General features: G+C 40.8%; 1 protein-coding gene across 1 annotated transcript; it reads left to right on the forward strand.

Annotated features, from left to right (window-relative positions):
• Positions 1-5,045: 5,045 nt before the first annotated feature.
• On the forward strand, positions 5,046-18,269 carry pou2af2 (POU class 2 homeobox associating factor 2). The gene is made up of 5 exons (XM_030067564.1): positions 5,046-5,208; positions 6,442-6,542; positions 13,359-13,398; positions 14,228-14,532; positions 16,640-18,269. The coding sequence occupies exons 1-5, from the start codon at positions 5,199-5,201 to the stop codon at positions 17,075-17,077; spliced, it is 894 nt and encodes a 297-aa protein (XP_029923424.1). The 5' UTR covers positions 5,046-5,198; the 3' UTR covers positions 17,078-18,269.
• The last annotated feature ends 1,274 nt before the right edge of the window (positions 18,270-19,543 follow it).

The raw sequence follows: 19,543 nt of genomic DNA on the forward strand, positions 1-19,543 counted from the left end.
GCATCGCGCCAACACGATCAGCTGGACCAGCAAACAGGGACAAATTATTTCTTTTACATCTGAAATCTGGTAAGTAACTTTAATCTAGAAACATCTCCTGCTTTATATACATTTAAACTGAATATGTAAATACTAATATTTAGATGATCAAGAATTAACGACACTGCTACCTGAGCTAACTATTGATAATCTTTGTTATAAGATACTTATTCCTTATGAACTAATAGTGTTAACTACATACCATGAATTGAATTACCATTTAAGGACATGTGCTTCAGTTGTGAGCCTTCTGCAAATCAATAGCTAATAATAATGTAAAATTTGTAAACATATAATGATGTCATGACCTGTATCTCATAGTGCCTCATTGTAAAAGGCTGGCACCTCAAGCACACGCCCTTAAATGTTAATTAATACATGGTATTAATTAACACTTTTGTCCATAAGCAATGAGCATGTTAGGAATTAGAGGGTAGGAATGTCATTAATTCTTGATTTTTTAACAGTACATGCCTTAACCCATGATTTATGCTATTATTTTATCTATAGTATCCATGATGGAAGGAAACATTAAACACAGGTTAGACGACGGGACATGAGAGCAGGCAGGGCAGCAGGCAGCAAGGAGGAACCGGAAAAGTTGCATCATTCAGCAGGCGGCAAGCTGTGACGGTGGGAGGGCCCGTGCAGGTCAAACAGCCTACAGACAAGCGCAGCACAACAAGGCAGCACAGAGTTAAACAGCCAGGTAGCAAACAGGCAGACACACATGACACCATGCTAGAGTTTAAACTGACAACCAGATTGCATTTTTCGTCAATAATGTTTTTGTTAGTTCACTTCTTTATGCTCGTTTCATACTCGATGTGATTTCTGGTGGTAAACACATCTGCATTCAAGCTGTGTCTTTTAATTGCATTATCTTTGAGTAAATTAATAAGAAGTGAAGCCAAAACATCCCCAACTGAAGTATGAAAATTCACAGAGGTGATGTTAGTTGATTTTAGTTCAAGGAAATAAAAAAAAAAAAAAAAAAAAAAAAAAAAAAAAAGCACAGCTCTAGTAAGGTTGTGTTTGGCACAGACTTTAGTTTTGGTGTTCCTTGTATGTAAATCCATTTCATATTTTAAAGCGCACAGCAAATGGCAAAAAAGTTCACTTTACAGCCTACAGGATGACATCAGACTTTTGCCCGCATGAAGTGCAGCACTTCCTGTGTGTGACAGGGACTTTTCCCGGGAAAGAGCAAACAGACACCTGGCGCTATAACAGCAAATAAAAAAATAAATAGGTATAGTACATTTATTATACTGGCATATATACTGTTGTGTTTGAGTAATCAGTGATGTATTACTTGTAGTGGGAAAGAAGCAGAATTAGAACACACACACACACACACACACACAGTCACACACTGAAATGGTGTTCACTCTGTGATACTTTCCCGCAGCAGAGGACACCATTCATGGGACAGTGGACAGATCCCGTCCTTCCTCTTCTATCCCAGATGTCCGTTGCAGGGGGGAGCTGTGCATCCCTCTTATCTGTGAGCCTGTGAGCCATTAACTGATAACAACTCCACACAACAGCCAGCACACATAACATCACCTCATTACACAAACACAGGCAGCCGCTCAACACTCCTGTTGACAAGGAACTCATACACACACACACAAACACACACACACACACACACACACACAGGGCCTGACTCAGACTTGCCAAGTTCATTTGGAAAAAACAGGAGAGGAGGGAAAGTGGCCGCATCACGCCTGCTGGATGTGTCCACCCATGAGGAAATCAATCCCCATTCACTATCTCAGTGTAAAATACCACTGCATGTCTCATGAATGTAACCGTAGCAACTATACAGGACAACACAGGAGACCTCAGTGAATGTGATCACACAGTGTTTATGGAAAAAAAGGCGTTCACTTTCTCAAGTCTGGATTCATGACACCGCTCTGGTATCAACCAAACAAATGGTAAATAAAAACTGAAGTTTTAGCGTGATGGTCTGTATAGTTCCCCGAATGTGATATGAGTCCACATGGTGGTGAAATATCCTCTTTAGTTGTGCTAATCCACAACACTGTATTTGTGTCAATCCATTCACTTCCACAGTGCAGCAAAAAAGCTCCCAAAATAACACTTTTAGCAAATAAACACAACACAAACCACACAGATTATGCCAGTATAAAAACAACAAATCCCAGTACCCTTTTTTTTTTTTTTTTTTTTTTTTTTCATGTAATTACAGTTATTAGGTTGTTTCTTCCTAAGGTTATTATTTGGAAGTTTCTCACAGACGCTACCTGCTCTACTTTCTATAATATGGAAATTAATAAGAAAAGATGCATTTAATTTATTGAAAAAATGGGTACCGGGACTTCTTGTTGTAATATTGGCATCATCCACTTTTTTCGCATTTGTTTTTGTGCTAAAAGTGTTATTTTGGGAGCTGTTTTGCTGCACTATGAAAGTGAATGGAGGGAAACTAATCCAGCATTGTGGATTATCAGCCCAGAGGAGCACAGAGCAGCTGATGAGGATATTTCTTCTCCACCATGTGGTTCGGGTAAATGTACAACACTTCACCAAAGTTCAATTTTGCTTTAAGGCACTGTCTAGATTGTCTGGATTCCAGACAATCTAGACATTTTAATATGCAGAGCCTCAAGAACATTTGGATATTTATTTAAATCAGGAAAGAGCAGAGGTGATGACAAACAGTGAAACACGCTGTTTTTGCCGGGGGAAAAATATTACAGGATATTTCCATCACAATGCCACGACATGTTTCCACTTAATTCCACTATGTAACTACATCACACCACTACAATATTTCCACTTACCTTTTTTTTCCCAAAATCATGCCCTGATGAAAGTCTGACACTGAAAACTTGGCACGTTGTCAAGAAGAAATAGATTTGAGTGTGCTCAAGGCTTTTTTTCTGCCATAAGGCAAAAAAGCAGCGCGTGTTCATTTGCAAGAAAACCTCCATTAACCACATGGGGGCAGCGTAAGTGATAGTCAACGATGAAAAACCTCTATGATCTAAAACTCGGTACAAATACGTCTCAGTCAATTCTCTGATATTTTCTGATTATTTCATTTTACTGCTAAAATCTCCACATTTGCAATGATAGTGAAAATCCTGCTTTCTGAATGAGAAGTAGACTATGCTATAAAAAATATGCAGTGACACAAATTGCGTAATCTACCGTCCTCTGTCCGTCCTGCGCCATCCCTTTGTGTTTACTGTACTTGAAGCCTGGCAGCTTGTGGTCGCTGCTCTTAGTCATGGCTTCTGTGCTGGCGTGCCCATGACAAATTAAAATTTATTGCATCTGGCATTCTGCTCCTGATTATAATGAAGATTATAATCAGTGAGATCTCTGTGTGTCTGAGGTTTTTATGTGATAGTAAGTGCAGTCGGCGTGATCATCATTACACTTGTTAAATATGTCAGGAGCTCCGTTTGAAGCTCGCACATCATCATCTAGCATACTAATCACATTGCCATAAATGGTGGAAGGTATTTAGCTTATTCACAGCAGTGTTGTTACAAATGTAGATCACTGATTTCAATCAGTCTCAATGTGACAATCGTGTTAAAATCTGAACTATTATTTGAATCGGCATCAAAGTCATCATATTTATATCAGCATCAAGCATGAAACTGTCACTTGTCATCTACACTGAGAGCACTAAATATTAGGGACAATCGCTCTTTGCATTAAGTGCACTAAAGAGGTGAATCCTGGCCAAGTTAATCGTTTCATCCTGATTTCCCTCATTGTGTCTGCAACAATCATAGAGGAGGAGGTGTAGATAAAAAGAAAGAGGATTTGGATTGTGGATTGTAGATTAAAGAGGCTGCAACTCGATATGAGGAAGATGCACCTGATATGTTCTACATTCAGTGTACGTTTTCATCAACACTATTCATGTGTTTAATGATAAGAAATTAAAGCCATGAAGCAAAGCACAACAAGTTTCCTTACGCCAGCTTTCTGACACATCCAGAGAGGGGCTGTGATGGTTTTGAGGTAAACAGCTAAAAGTAGGATGAGAAAATCCTCACTTTCAGACACAGACTGGTTGGCCAACCGTGCCTGCAGCTATTCATCACTATGATACAAAGACAGTTGAGCTGGCAAATTTGTTTTAGCTCTGAGTCATTTATACAAATTTCAGCATATCGATTTGAGTAGAAATTTACACAATTATGTTTTTATGCAAAAGTGCCTCATTTCAAAAAACACGTCATTTTTGGCTTCAGAAATAAACGTCTGTTTTTCTGTTCAAAACTGCTGTAGAAGTGAGGGGTTGATGGTTTCGTATCAGTGTTTTCTGCTTTGAGAGTTTCAAAGATAAATTAGGCTTGTGACAAAATGCCATTTCATGCTGACTCCTGTTAGATATTTTTAGGGCACCATGGCAGGAGGATAGAAAAACAGCTCTCAAGTGATATTTTACCACTTCCAAAGTAACATAAGCATGATGAAAAACAAACAAACTAACAAACAAACAAACAAACTGTGAAGCTCCAGCATAAAAACAGTTTCTCATACATTCTGAGCTGACACTTCTACAGTAGTGGCATAATAATATTAGCTTTTCTTATTTTTTTTTCTCCTGTCAGCAGAGAGAAGTCAACCTTTAGGTGAGGAAGCCAGAACAAAAAAATGTTTTACAAACCAGGCACAGCGCACTGGAGCAGCAGTAAGGAAACTAGTGCAGTTATAAATCAGAATGTGGAAATAATGTATCCTTTCAAATTTGGTGAAGGGGGATGATGGGTGTGTGTGTGTGTGTGTGTGTGTGTGTGTGTGTGTGTGTGTGTGTGTGTGTGTGCGCGTGTGTGTGCCAGGATGCTTGCCAGTCTCTCCGGTGCTTATAATGCTCACTCCTCCTAATCTCGACTGCAGATGCAAATAGTCTAAAAAACGTCCCTACCAAACATTTGCATTTAAACAAATAGATAAAGGTCATTTCAAAAAGCTGCCTCTCCATGACTGCAGTGTGTGGTGGCATGCTCCGTGTGTCCCTGCCCTCCTGACTGCGTGGTTAAAGCTCCCATCGTGGCATGATGCTCAGTATGGTGCTGAACACTGGGATTTAGCTACTGTAGGCAGATACCTCAGAGGAAGAACAGAGAGGCCTCTTTTGCTCATATTGGGTCTGCAGCATCATGGACACAGGTAAGAAACACTCGTGTAGCATAATATGGGCTAACACACCTGCACTCGGTAGCATTCACTTCCACTGGCATAAACAAAATCCATAAATAATAGAGATTTTGTCTCAAAAATTGACTTTATCTCCTGTTTTGTGGAGAAATACTGTATTTATTAACTGGGAGCAGAAAGAAATTTTGCAGGATCATATTTTTGTGATGAAATAATCCATTTGACCATTTAGATCATATTTGGTGACAGCTGACTTGAATGCGACAGGAGGTTTGCACATCCTTGCTCTATTGTAATATAACAAACAGCCTGAAGCCGATGAGGTGTCAACAAGGAAAAAAATGATCTGTCAGTGCAAGGTGTCATATGTCATCTGCCTTGTCTCTACAACAAGCTTAAACCAGTCTTTTATATTTATATTTAAAAGCTATTTTTCATATCAGTCACACACAGGTCATTGTTTATCAGTGTCATTTGTGACATATATGGAGTTACAGCTGGCGGGGCGTTGGTTTGTTTTGTGCTTTTCCCAACAACACGCAAAACCCTGAGAATCTCGTTTTGAGCGAATCCAGAGGACATTTCATATTTTCAAGAACATAATCTCATCAGTCCGGAGCAGTGGGGGCTTATCTGGGGGATCCATTCAAAAAGCCGGGATCTTTTACATAAAGTTTTTTGCATGCAATTTCCGTTTGCATAATAAAGTTTGCATTTTCATGGGGTTTATGCTTGTGCTTCCCAGGAATGTGCCCAAATCACATCTGCGCATAATTGATGTCGAGATTTATACTGACTAGGATGCATATACAAATTGTATTATTTGACTACTGTTTCATATGTCGATTTAAAATGCTTGATTTATTCATACTTCCTTAAAAATGAGTTGGGAATAGTTTAGTGTAGACTTAGCTATCAAACAGCCCATGTCGTTCCTGTCAGGGTGAGCCAATGGTGTTAGTAGTAAATTGTCCATTTGCATTGCCCAAACCAAAGGCAATTTCCATGACATTTACACATGTATCCCAAAGAGCCAATCGCCTATATGCATAAAACTGTGAAACATTCAAATGAATACACATTTGTGGGGATGAATGAAATTTGTATGAAGTTGTATCACAACAATGTGCAGGGTAAACTGTTTTTGTGCGGCTGCTAATTGCACATGAGGCGGGTAAGTTTTTCAAATGACGTGTCACCTCATCGCAGCGTAAACGTTTCTCCTTCTGTTTCTGCTCCATCCAGAATATTCTAAGAGAGTGTACCAAGGAGTTCGGGTCAAGCACACAGTGAAAGACCTGCTGGCGGAGAAGCGATCCCGGCAGACGAACGTCCCGCGATACAGCGTGAGCATAACTTACTCTAAACCGACTCTGCTTTTGTGTCCCTCGCTGTCCTGTCTCTCCCCGCTTCATTTTTCTCCCAAACCAAACAGCCACAGTTGACATTCTCCCGGTGGCACAATTAAGAGGTCGTCTTTCAAATCTCCTCTCCTATTTACATTTTTGGCTTTTGTTCGTGCGCCAACGATCCATGGTTGATCCATTGACCACCTGTACCTCCCCCTGAATGTCAAAGTCTTTCTCCGCTCGGAAAATCCTCAAGCGCTCGCAAAGCCAATCTGTAAATAGCCGAGCGCGGTGTGTGTACAGAGAGAGACACAAAGCACAGACTCCCGTGCTAACCTCACAAAAGGAGGCTGACACAATGCTGGTAAAGGCGATGGCCGTGATCTCCGCAGCTTCCCGGGGGGCTGGGAGAGGTGGGGAGGTGGGGTTGGGTTGTTGGTGGTGGCGGACACGTAACATACACAGACAGCAAGGGGCCGTGCAGAAGGTAGCCTATGCAAAGTTAGATCCATGCACACCTGCCAGCCGATATTGTCCTCTGTCATATACAGGCCGCAGACAAACCTCCTATTGTTGTCTCAGTCAGACACACGCACTTCCACACATACACATATACACACACATGACGACGGAGAGAGAGAGAAATCAGGCCTGCGCTCAGACGTCTGCATGCACAAACAAGACCGGCTTTTCATCCCCAAACCGCCTGTCAATGGCCCTTTACACGACAGCATTCACTGTTTGTTTTCTGTTGGCATCGGCATGTCCACAGGCCACTAACGACTCAGGACAAAAAAGAGAGAGGATACCACCAGACGCGACAAAGAGCGATGAACCCAAATGCCTCTATAGTCTAATGCAATGCTTTAGTGCACATCTCTAGTCTGAGCACCGGGGGAGAGGACGGACGGCCCTTTTGTGTTTGTGTGCGAACGCCGAGGTGTGTCTCATTTCCATCACGGCGCACCGGCGTTTCCTCTCTCGTTCCGACGACGAGGCGGAGATGACACTCAGCGCTCTGACATGGCGAGATATTTGAGTGATCATTAAAATATGTAAAACAGCAGCGATTCTAGGGCTCGCAGAGGAGTTTTAGTTCTACAAACATTTCTCAGAGGCAGAGTAATCTTGTTGGTTTAGTCAGGAACACACTGTTTTTCTGGTGACATCAGACTGACGCAGAGTGAAAATGATGAGGGAAGAAGTAAGAGACGAGGTAGAAAATATTACGAGGCCTGGACGGGCTCAAAGTTCGGGGAAGGCACTGTGGATTGGGCCCTGTCCGCCTGTCCGTCTGACACCTGGGACTTGTGAGCCTCTGCTGGCCTGTTTTGGGCCAAACTTGTTGGTTTTCACACTGTGGTCTGGCATTTTGAATATAAACTTGCTTGGCCCATCACAGCACCACCACCAGGCAGGTGGGCAGGACCCCAAGCCACACTCTATCTCAGACACAGCCAGGTCAAAGTGATGAGCCACTGATATCCCAGTCCAGTATCAAGGCAAAGCGTGCGATAGAGCCGCCAGTCCACCAGAGGAAAGTGCATCAGTGTAATACTGTGTGTCGCCGATGTGTGAAAAATATGCAATTGAATGAAAAAGTGGTGAATGACTCAAGCACACAAATTTTCCTATGAGAGACCTGAGTTCAAATTCAGGTCCAAACAAAACCTGAGCTTGTTTTTAGGGTGTTTGCTAATGTGAGCTAACATTGCAGCTAAAGTTTCCTCACCTTTACCCAAACCTAACCTAACCTAAACCCTTAACCTAACCCTAACCTTAACCTAACCATAACCTTAACCTAATCATAACCTTAACGTCACCTTGACCAAGTGTTTTAGATAACATTGGCTAACAAGCTAACGAGCTAACGTTCAGTCATGCTCAAATGTGAAGCTGGACCTGGTAAGTGGCAGGTCTAGTTGTGATGCCTTGCCGACGCAAAAACATGACACTGACACTGTTTCCCCTGGTGGACCGGAGGGTGTATTACACCCTTTGACATGATAACAGTTTGGATATCCAGTATGCACAAAATGAGTGTGATAGGCCTACCACAGCACCACCAGCAGGCCAAAACGCCCCCAAGCTTCCAGCAGCAACATCTCAGACTCCATACAAAAAATCTAAATTAAACTTGCAGTTTAAACTTTAAACCTACTTTTAAAAAAAATAATTAAAACTAAGCTGAAATTGAAAACAAAAATTAAACACAAAATTAACAAAAAAAAGTAAAACTATATTAAGCTTGGTGTAGGCTTGTAAAATCAAAGAGTTAGCCTCCAGAGTCTGGTGTTAGCGAGGTTAGCACTCTTGCTAAGACTATGGAAAAATACAGTCGAGTTATTATGAAGTTATTATGAGATTGCTAGTTAGCCTAGCCAACCTTCCAGATTCAAACTATCTAGACTGGTAGCTTACAGGTGAGCTAGTTATTTAACTTGCTAACCAAACAATATGATTAAGATTATGGTTATGAGTGAAAAAAGAAGAAAAAATAAATGTTTTGTCCATATTTTTGACTATTTCTGAGTTAGCTTCTTTGCTGCTAAAGTTTGCCAGGTTAGTGTGGTCGGACCAGATGAGTGATGGTCCTTTTCCACTTTTTTTTTTTTTTTTTTTTTAACTACATACAGTACCTCTGATGCAGTAAAATGGTTTATTATATCACTTTAGAGTAAAATAAACCGAGCTGGTCCATGAAAAATCTGGTTTTTATACTTTTCATGAACTCCACATAATGTAGGCCCAAGATCAATATTCCTTCTACCAATTTGATTTTTACATTCATTCATTCATTCATTCATTCATTTTCCATACTGTTTATCCTCATAAAGTTTGCAAGAGTGCTGGGATTTCTCACAGTTTTATTTTTACAGTCAGTATGTTTTTTTTTTTTTTTTAACACCAGGGATAGCCACTTTTATGGTGGTGAGAGCCACAAAATAATGAGACAAAATAATGAGACTCAGTCAGACGGCGGCTTTCTGGCTCCTGCTAGCTCCAGTAATACTTGGCAGGATGCATCAAGGGAAAATTTTTTTATTGTTTTGTTGCTGTAGCATTTTTTTAAAAGACTCTGCTGCTTATTTAATTTTCTTTTAAGATCTTTAATGATGCCACGTCTTGCAGCACCGGTGTATTTTTCATATTTGTGTCACTGGGTGCTGGTTTAGTGCCGGTTAATCTTATATTCTGTCATCACTGTTGCCGTCTGCAGACACACCGAACACCGTGGTCTTCATTTAAATTCTGTAAACAGGTGGTCGTGTCTGTTGTCAAACTAATAAAACTTCTTAATCAACATTTGACTTAAATAATGGTGTCTTGGATTTACACCCCCTAGTAAAAAATAATAAAGTATATTTAGTAAATTGAAAACATCATCAGGTTACGTATAATGAATACTGTCTAAATAGCTGCATATTTCAGTAAAATAATTTTCCACATTATCCAACTATTGTCCTGAAGCTTTGGCCCTGCCCACTGTCTCATCCTGTCATTATTTGCGATACTTTAATTTATTCAATAAAGGCAGAAATGGCCTGAAAATGATGTCAGAGTATCATCTGACCTTGAGGAGCTGTTTGTCACAAGAGGGCAGGTCTGAAGCCGGGCTTGTAAGCCAGGCAGGCATTATTTATTTTTTATTTATTATTTACTGATGGGCTCAGAGACGCAGCAGCAGCTTTAAGAGATGAGGGACAGTCTCAGAGGTCGAGACGAGTGCAACAACAACAAGAGCTCTGGACACTCACATCTGCTTTTGGTGCTTTTACTACATGTAAAACACACCTTCTCACCAATTAGAAATCTTGAATTCTTTTTTTTTTTTTAGCCTTCACTGATGGATAGATACAAAAGGCCATAGTGAGCACCAAGCAATGTTTTAACTGCTTTAAGTAGTGCAGTAATATTATTAAGCCTGAGTTATTCATGTTCTTTTAATTGTGCTTTTGTGGTGTTTTGGTGAAATTACTTTGTTTTCTGTCAGTAGAAATCAATGTTATTGTATAAGTAGCATGTCCTTGCACTTTTTTTAAAATTTGTTTCACCATTATTATTACTAAGTCATTTTCTATTTCCCAAATTAAGTTCAAGTAAATGGGTACATCACAGATTACGCTCAAATTCTCCTGTGTTGTATGCTACCTGGCCCTACCTGCACCCATTCAGTTGTAGGGTTATAAATGGAGTCCGAGGTGAATCATAGGTCGACCCTTTAAGACTTAATGATGCGCACAGTAGCTAAAGCCATCTATAGCCCCCCAGTGGAGCGAATGCTGTCTTTTATCTTGGTGCATAAAAGGCCATTGAGAGAGAAGGGCAAACTCTGACCACAAAGTGATTCTCTTCATGTTGCAACACGGCGAGGCGGCACTAAGCGACACTGGGCCGTTACAGCCGGCCCGCGGTCCTCACAGGGAAAATACACAGGACTTACATAATTACATCTCCAGTGCTGACTGTGTTTAAAGTTTCCCTTGTCAGAAATGTAGTCACAGCCACCAAGAGAGAGAGAAAAAAACAGATATACCATCAGAAAAGGTATAATAACCTCATATTGCCACTTGATGTGCACATAGAGTTTTCTGTCCTAAAGTTTTATGTCCTTTAAAAATGTAGTAAAGTAGTGCTGCAAATAAAAAGACAGGTAGGTTTTCACTCCATTACAAAGCAGCCGATACTCAAAATATCTGCATTAATTATTTAATGCAGTTACTGCAGTTAATGCAGTTTAATGCTTAAATAGAGACATAGCACATGAACATCAGTATAAAATACAAGATGTAAACATGCTGAAGTTAGCACGAATGCTAATTTACATCCGTAGTTCCTAGGCAGGTAACAAAAAACACAAACAATATAAGTAGCAATATGCAAACAAACAAACAAAAAAAAAAGTACATTATGCATATGTCCATTTAAAAGTGCTCACAGCTCTGGTTAGCTGTTGTTTGAGATGGGATATGCAGGATATTTCCTTGTTGCAAGTGCAAGGATATTCCAGTATTTACTTCCCTGTATTATTAAATGTCCTTGTGGGGAAATTGTTTTTTTGCAGCAGCAAGTTGTGAAAGAATGCAGCAAAGGCAAACAGAATATAATAAATAAGCATACACAACTGTTAATTTCAATACCAAAATGTATGTGCAATAGAAATGTAATGTAATGTGAATGGATCAAATGAAAACGAATGAAAAGCAGGTTGTTATCAGAGAAATATGAAATGTGCTCACTGTCAAATGAGGGAATAATTACGTTACAAAGAATCAACACGTGCCAAAATTACAGGAATATGATACTCTGACACCAGGAAGGAAGAGTTTTCATATGTAACGAGGTCAAGTGACGTTATCGTCTCTAATTGCTCATCAACATTAACAGCAGCCACTGTTTGTTTGGCAGGACACTTCCGGCCCCTCCACCCCACACCCCCCGGTTTTCCAGCTTTATTATGTTTCTCTGTCTGGTGCGTCGCTCTGCTCTGCTGTGGGCCCATGAGCTTGAGCGAGCTGATTTCCATACGCAGCCTTCAGAGATGCACTGAGCCGTACCTGGGCCACATGAGGAAGTCTTGGCACTGGCAAATGACATTCAAATTCAGCCCTCAAAATTTGCTTGCCACCCAGCCAACACAGCCTTTATATCAACTCTTTCATGTTAGCAATATGCAAACAAGTGAGCCTGTCCTCTGCAGCCCTGTCAGTGTGTCTCTATCTGTCTTCCCAGCATCTCGTCTCTCTCTCTCTCTCTCTCTCTCTCTCTCTCTCTCTCTCTCATGCCACCCATCTCTGTTGCTGTGCAGTATAAATAGGCAGAGAGCTAACTGGAATATTAGTCAGCGAGATAAGACGCTGGGATGTTGCAGCTGCAAGTTGTAATAGCTACAGCAAAGAAAAATACAGTATAACTAAGAATACAGCAAAAATGGTGTTCCCTTCGATTTCCAGTAAAGTAGCTTTAAAGTATAGATGTCTTGTGCATCATTTTATACACATTTCCCTGTAATTCAGCAGGACGGGTTTGGTATCTTGGAAAACCTTGGGATCATCTTTTAAATTCAAAATACAATTTTGCAGGTTTGAAAAAAAAAAAAAAGCTCAGTTGTTTGTAATGATGAATGGGACCGGAAGGGCTGAAGAGTCAAAAACATGCAACCCACATTTGTAACCTTAGAATATGAATAATAGTTATTTTTAAATGTAGGATATGGATTACAGCAAGGGCAGGCAAGAGAACAAAAGACATTGCTAAGTCAAATGAATGGAGAATATGCACAATATCAAAGCATGCAAACCCACAGCAAGAAGTAAAACAGTAAATTATTTTTTAAAATGATGTACATTCAAGGTACTACAAATTTCCCTAAATAAACTTAATATTCCCTTACCTCATCAGAACAGTTGAAACAAATAGCTATAAATCTACAAATGTACACAAGAAAAGAGAGCAGGGGGAAAACACAGGCCACTGTCCAATACTTAAGGCCATTGTTAACATGAAACCCACAGGGCAAACATTATCAACACATGAAACTTGGCAGTTTAATCTGCCCTTTAATGCCCTTTGAGCGCATTAAAATGAGTTACAAAGAAACAGGACAGCAGCTCCATTATTTTTAAAGGAGAAGAGGTGCTTGTGCTGCAGACCAAAACCATCTGCACACGGGGCTACAGTCAACTGACATCCACACTGCTGAAATGAAATGTGCAAACGTGAAATATTTTTTAAGTTCTAGTGTATATTGGGTCTAATCAAGTCGTATTACCATGTCATACTAATACCTGTACTTTTTTTTCTCTGTCATAGGGAGGGGCCACCACTCCACCTTCATTTGTCCAAATGCCAGGTAAGACTCAACATCAAAAAGCTTCCCACCTCACTCACTCACTACCTGCATCATACAGGACGAATTCCACTGTAACATCTGTTTATTTGGTTAATACCTTTAAGTCCTGAAACAAGAGACTGCAGTTTTCTCAAGATATTGTTGCATCACCTTGTTTAAACACCGGGGTCAGACCAGTATGCCAGTTTGCCTTCTGAATAAATATGGATATGAACCATCTTGGTGAGTGTGTTTGAAATGTTTCAGAGACTTTTCTACCCTGACAACAATAAAAATCCAGAGGACAACACTGAAGGCAAAAGAGTTTGGCATTAAAATTGGACATCTGCACAAAATCAAGCAGCAGTTAAGCCTCACTCAAAAATATCAGTATCAGCCCTCAGTTGAATTCTAAACATCACTTTAACTATTCAGGTTATTGTAATCCACATTCTATGGGTTTTAGAGGCAAAGGAACTCTAAAGCTCGTTTTTATAGATTTTTTTTTTTCATTTTTGCTTTATTTGACGGTCACAGCAGAAAGAGATAAGACAAATGCGACAAATGGCCTGAGGTTGGATTCTAACCTGTGGCCGCTGCAGATGTGTGGTACACGCTCGACCACCTGTGCTACCACAGCACCCACCCCAAAGTTCCCTATTTATAGATGTTTTGGCATTTCTGTTTTATTTGATAGTGGCAGTAGAGAGAGACAGGAGAGGCAGGGAAGAGAGAGGGGTCAGATTAGAAGCCAGGCCTCTGCAGGACTAAGGCTTGATAAGTGGTACACGCTCTACCGGCTGCACTGCCAGGGCACCCACCCTAAAGGTCCCCTTGTTTTGACCTGCAGGATCCCACATGTTGCCTGGCTATTATGGCATGAGGCGTCCTTTCATCTCCGACGCAGACTTCTGCCCGTCGACCAAGCAGTTCTCCACCGACGTCTACTCATCCTCCCTGGGGGGTAAAGCCCTTGGCTGTGAACCTTCCACCATGACCAGCTACTCCTCCCTCATCGACAGCTACTACCCCGAGACCTTCGGAGACTACCGGAGCGCCGCAGCCTTCTCCAGCTCGGGAGGATCCATCTTCCCTTCATCAGCCCTGTCCTCCCTGCTGCCTCCCTTCACTGGAGAGTCCTCTCATCTGTTTCTGGTAAGGAACAGGAGCCTCTCCCTGTGGCTGTGTGGTCGTTTATCAGACAGAAATCAAGGACTAGGGAGAGGATATGGCTTGAAGTCACAATAGGCAGGGATGTAGCGGACAGTCAACCCACCAAAACTCAAACACCAGCTTATCCCACATTTTTAGCCCTGACATTAACCCTTGTCCTTTAAATTCATAGTACACTCTATAGCAAGTGGTATCAGGATCATGGAAATTATGTGAAAACAGTATTTTTGGTTTGATCATTTATATATTTATTTTGCCTCATGATGATGCCCATCTGTAGGTCACAGTTTACCATCTTTTTCTTTCACTGCTACATCACTGATAGAGCAAGTCAAAGATGTTTGCGCTGTAAGGAAAACTCCTATAATAAACGAGCCCTAATGCATCATAACAATAGAGTGACATTTAGTTGAATGTGGTGCAAAAGTGACAAAAAATTGCAAAAAAATAACAAATGCGCAATATTAAACATTTTTTCAGTAGGACATCACCAGTTCTGACAGATGGTTCTTTTGTTGCATCAGCCGGCCTCTTGGACTTCTCACTTTTTTTTTTCTTTTATCAGTGTGCGAGTTCTTGTTTTTTTTTTTTTTTTTTTCAGTACAGTGCTGACCTCAGATGAACACTGCAGCTGAGAGTTCATATGCCTGTCACCCATCTAGATTACATGCTGGAGGCTGTTTAAACTGGCAGTTAGTTCATGACATGATGGGTGGTTGCAGGTTCAGTTGTCAAGTGGATCATAGAGTCTAAATTTCCCATACTGTGAATGGGAATGCCTGTCTCTCTGTGCTAATTCTGTGATGGACTAGTGTCTCCCTGCCTTCCACCCAGTGCATGCTGCAAATGGCTCCTGCACCCGATAACCCTGAATGGAAGTATCACTACAAAGGCAGCCTAAGAAAACACCAAGAAGTTGCCAACCGAGGGTGCAAAATAAAATTAGAACCATGATGTCCCGAAAATCTAAAAGAAAGGCTTTTACATAGAATGGATTTAAAACAAAAGTCAAGGATGGGCATTTTGAAATCTGAAATGGCTTAGCTGTAAAATTCAAAACATCTGTCAGTTGACTGTGGCTTGGCTTTTCTTGGCTTTTCAAAATCCACAACACTTTTATATCACTGTGAAAAGCAGTGATTGGTGCTGTGTCTCTCAGTTTATGGCGTTGTTTGTTGTGCTTTTTTCTTATTTTCATGGCAACTCGTCAGACGTCAATGACATGTCATCACACTTTGTTATTGCCAACAAAGCTACAGTGCAGTTTAATAGCAGCAAATATTTCAGTGAACTAAGTTACCAAAAGTAAATGTAAACCAGGATGCAATGCAGCCACAAGGTGTAGGAGGATCACACACACAACCCAGTGTTTACTTGGTTCCAGGGAACATTTTTTTTTCCTTTAAAGCAAAATTGAACTTGAGTGAGGTAGAGTGGTGGGTTATACAGTTACCTGGGAGTCCACATGGTGCTGAAATCTCCTCAGTAGCTGCTCTGTGCTCCTCTGGGCTGCTGATCCACAATACTGTGCTTCTGTCCCTCCATTCACTTCCGTAGCAAAACAGCTCCCAAAATAACACTTTTAGCACATAAATGAATGAACGCAATGGAATATGTCAATATAAAAAAACAAGTTCCAGCACCCAGTTTTTGAGGAAATTAAACGGCTCTTTTTTTGTTATTTTCTTATTTGAATTGGAAAGTAGATCCAGCAGGTACTGCAGGAAACTTCCTACATAGTAGTAACCCTGTTAAAGGAACAAAAACCTAATAATACATTCACATATAACTAATAACATGGAATATATATATATATGTATATATATATATATATATATATATAATCCACTTTGATCACTTAAAGTGTTATTTTGGGAGCTGTTTTGCCACATTATTAAAGTGAATGGAATGGAATGGATTAGCAGCCCAGAGGAGCACAGAGAAGGTAATGAGGATATTTCAGCACCATGTGGACTCAGATCATGTCCAGGAAACTATACAGCGTAACACTACACCACTTTACTTGCTTTAATATCAAGAAAATGGCTGAATATGTGGTATTCTCTCCTTCCTGCCTCTCCTGCTGTAGAGGGAGTCATGGGAGCAGTCGGTTCCAGACCCAGTATCCCAGGTAGAGGCTCTGTGTCCTGACAGCCTGGCCTCCGTCAGCATCCCGGCCTCCATGCCCAGCCCGGAGCCCCCGGGGAGCCCTTCCCAGTACCGCTCCCCCAGCCGAGGCTCCTCCATGGGCCCCGTCTCCACCAGCCAGCCTTACACCCTGCACTCCCTGGATGACTCCCACTACCACCCCCTAACCACCAGCAGCTCCTATCCTGCCCCCTCCTCCTTCCCATGTCCTCCCTACATGACCAACACCGCTGTCAATGACCTGGTGTCCAAGATGGTGACAGAGGAGGCGGCGGAGAGCCACGGCAATCTCCCTCCCCACAGCGAGGCTCACTCCTCCTGGGCTAAAGAGGACGGAAGCAGCTCCTGGTCGCCCTACGAGGTCAGGAGGTCCTACTGACTGGATGAGCAGCTCCACTTGTTGAGAATTTACCTGGGGATTGGATTTTTCACAGACATTAACACAAATTAGATTTAGCTGCTGACTTGAAGAGGAAGGAATACATCACTGTTGACACCAGATGTTACGCCATCAACAAGCACTTGACACTTGACAGCATATTGACTCATTCAGACAGCTAATAAGTGTTTTAATGATGGATAGGAGGTTGGTAGCCTTTCTTCACCGAGCTTCCCATGTTAAGGAATCCCTGATTAGATACTGTTTAGGACACTTATTTAAGAAGATTTTTCACCAGTGAAACCTCATCTGAGCAGATTGTTAGATATGGTTTAGAACAGAATGCCTTCATCTGTATGTTCTGCAGGTTGGGAAACAGCACCATGAAAACTATGATCACAATAGTGAATCTTAAACCTTATGGAGATCACTTATTGTGATGAAAATAATCAAGGAATTAAACTAATCTGCAAACTGCTGGGTGTCCATAGACCCAGCTTTGGGATTCATAAGACCTGTTTGGTGTAAATTTGCAAGGGGACAACTGATTAAGGAAAAAAAAAAAAAAAAAAAAGATCATGTTAGATTTCAAAATTGAAAGCTCTGTTTTGCTTTGTTCATCTTTTGGCATGTGAAATTTTGATTGCCAATCAGTTCTATGGGGGAAAATATTAATCTGAAAAATATTATCAGTACCATTAATTACAAACCAATTATTGGGATGAATTAATCCCAGTATTAAGTAAGGTTTACTTTTAGATTTAGAGATGAGCTCCTATCAAGAATTAACTACAATTAAGGCTATACATATTCTTGTATATAAAATATCTGCATGTACATATTCATACTCCAGAATAGTTACCATCATGACAGGTTTGGAATTCACATAGAAAGTCACTCTCCAAGTTTTGATTAAAGAAGAAGTCTTTTTCTGATTGATCCAGGAATAAAACACTGCAGTAAACATAAAATAAACACCATATTATTGTGGAAATTATTTTATTAAACTCCTTAAAATAAAGTAAATTAAAGTGCAAGGTAAACATATTCTGCCTTGAAGACAAGTCGACAGGGACAAGAAGTTTCCATTTTTAGCCACTAGATGGAGCGCCTGTTCCGCGGCTGCAGCACGCGAGAGACCCGCGAGCTGCATCAACATGAGGACACGGGAAGCTCCTGCACCAGGGGAGCGACCTGGTGTGTGTGTGTGTGTGTGTGTGTGTGTGTGTGTGTGTGTGTGTGTGTGTGTGTGTGTGTGTGTGTGTGTGTGTGTGTGTGCGTGCGCGCGTGCATGTGGGTGTGTGTGAGAGAGAGGGAAACCTTATGGAAGCTGCTTGTGTGATGAGCGTATGAGTTGCTGGGCTTCACACAGGCGGATCACACAGGCGGATCACACACACACACACACACACACACACACACACACACACACACACACACACACACGTTAATCTAATGTTGGCTTTATATAGGATAAGGGTCCGATTTTAACATGGAGTAAGAACAATAACAACAGTTAATGAAAATTATTTCATAAAATGTCAAAACCCCGTCCAGCTGTGTAAAACGCGCCTGCTGTTATAAAAAAAAAAAAAAAAAACTTTAATAACTGTCTTCTCATGTAATAATAATTATTATTAAATGTTGTTGCTTACATGTAAGCCTAATTTTCTGCAAACCTAAATGTCTGTGTGAGTTATTCCCCCAAGTCACTTTTAGTTTATTGCTGCCTGTTGTCAATGCAGCCCTCTATGAACCATTAAAAAAACATAAATACATATATGTTTATAGAGAGGGCGATTTTTCAGCGTAAATCGTGGCGCATTTGAGAATAAAAGTGATTTGGTGCTTGGATATGAAGTATGAAGCGCTTGCCTGTTTTTAAAAACATGCCTTGATATTCCATGGATTTTCAGCAGTCTGAAACATTAAAAAATATATATATGTAATAATCAAAAGGTTGCATGAATGAAATAGAGCTGTTGGGATTGGTGAGAGTCTCCCTGCAGCCTTCAGGAGGTGACTGCAGGGAAAGCTCTTGCTGTGGGAGCTTGGGGCCAGTGATGCCAAAGATGGCTACTACCCATTGCCACGCCCACCACTTTCCCACTTTTATGTGTTTTTGTTGGGAATAAAGTTAAAAAATATGTTGTAAGTGGCTGCTGGTATATTGAGAAACCCTGATAAACGTCCCAGCGCAGTTATAAAGTCAGTAGCGATGTTTGAATTGCGCATATAACTGTCCTAATGCTGTAGTGCTTAATGAGGGGGGTGTGATGCCCTGAAATCCAAAAAGGATAAAAAAGTGATTAAAATATTACTTTCTTTTTGGTCAAAGTCTGAAATACTATTAAAATATATTGACAATATGCCTATATTTTGCCTGTATGTGGTGAATTTTGGTGAAAAATCTATATTTTTGAGTTGCCCCTGAATATTCAAATTGAAAGTAACGCGCAATCAAAT

This window comes from Myripristis murdjan, chromosome 13 (assembly GCF_902150065.1).
Source record: "Myripristis murdjan chromosome 13, fMyrMur1.1, whole genome shotgun sequence".
Lineage (NCBI taxonomy): Eukaryota > Metazoa > Chordata > Actinopteri > Holocentriformes > Holocentridae > Myripristis > Myripristis murdjan.

What these genes read in the sequence shown, in the direction of transcription:
- pou2af2 (XM_030067564.1), top strand. An exon ending in CGAACGTCCCGCGATACAGC is followed by an intron (nt 6,543 to 13,358) that starts GTGAGCATAACT and finishes TCTCTGTCATAG; the next exon opens with GGAGGGGCCACCACTCCACC. An exon ending in AGTCCTCTCATCTGTTTCTG is followed by an intron (nt 14,533 to 16,639) that starts GTAAGGAACAGG and finishes CTCCTGCTGTAG; the next exon opens with AGGGAGTCATGGGAGCAGTC.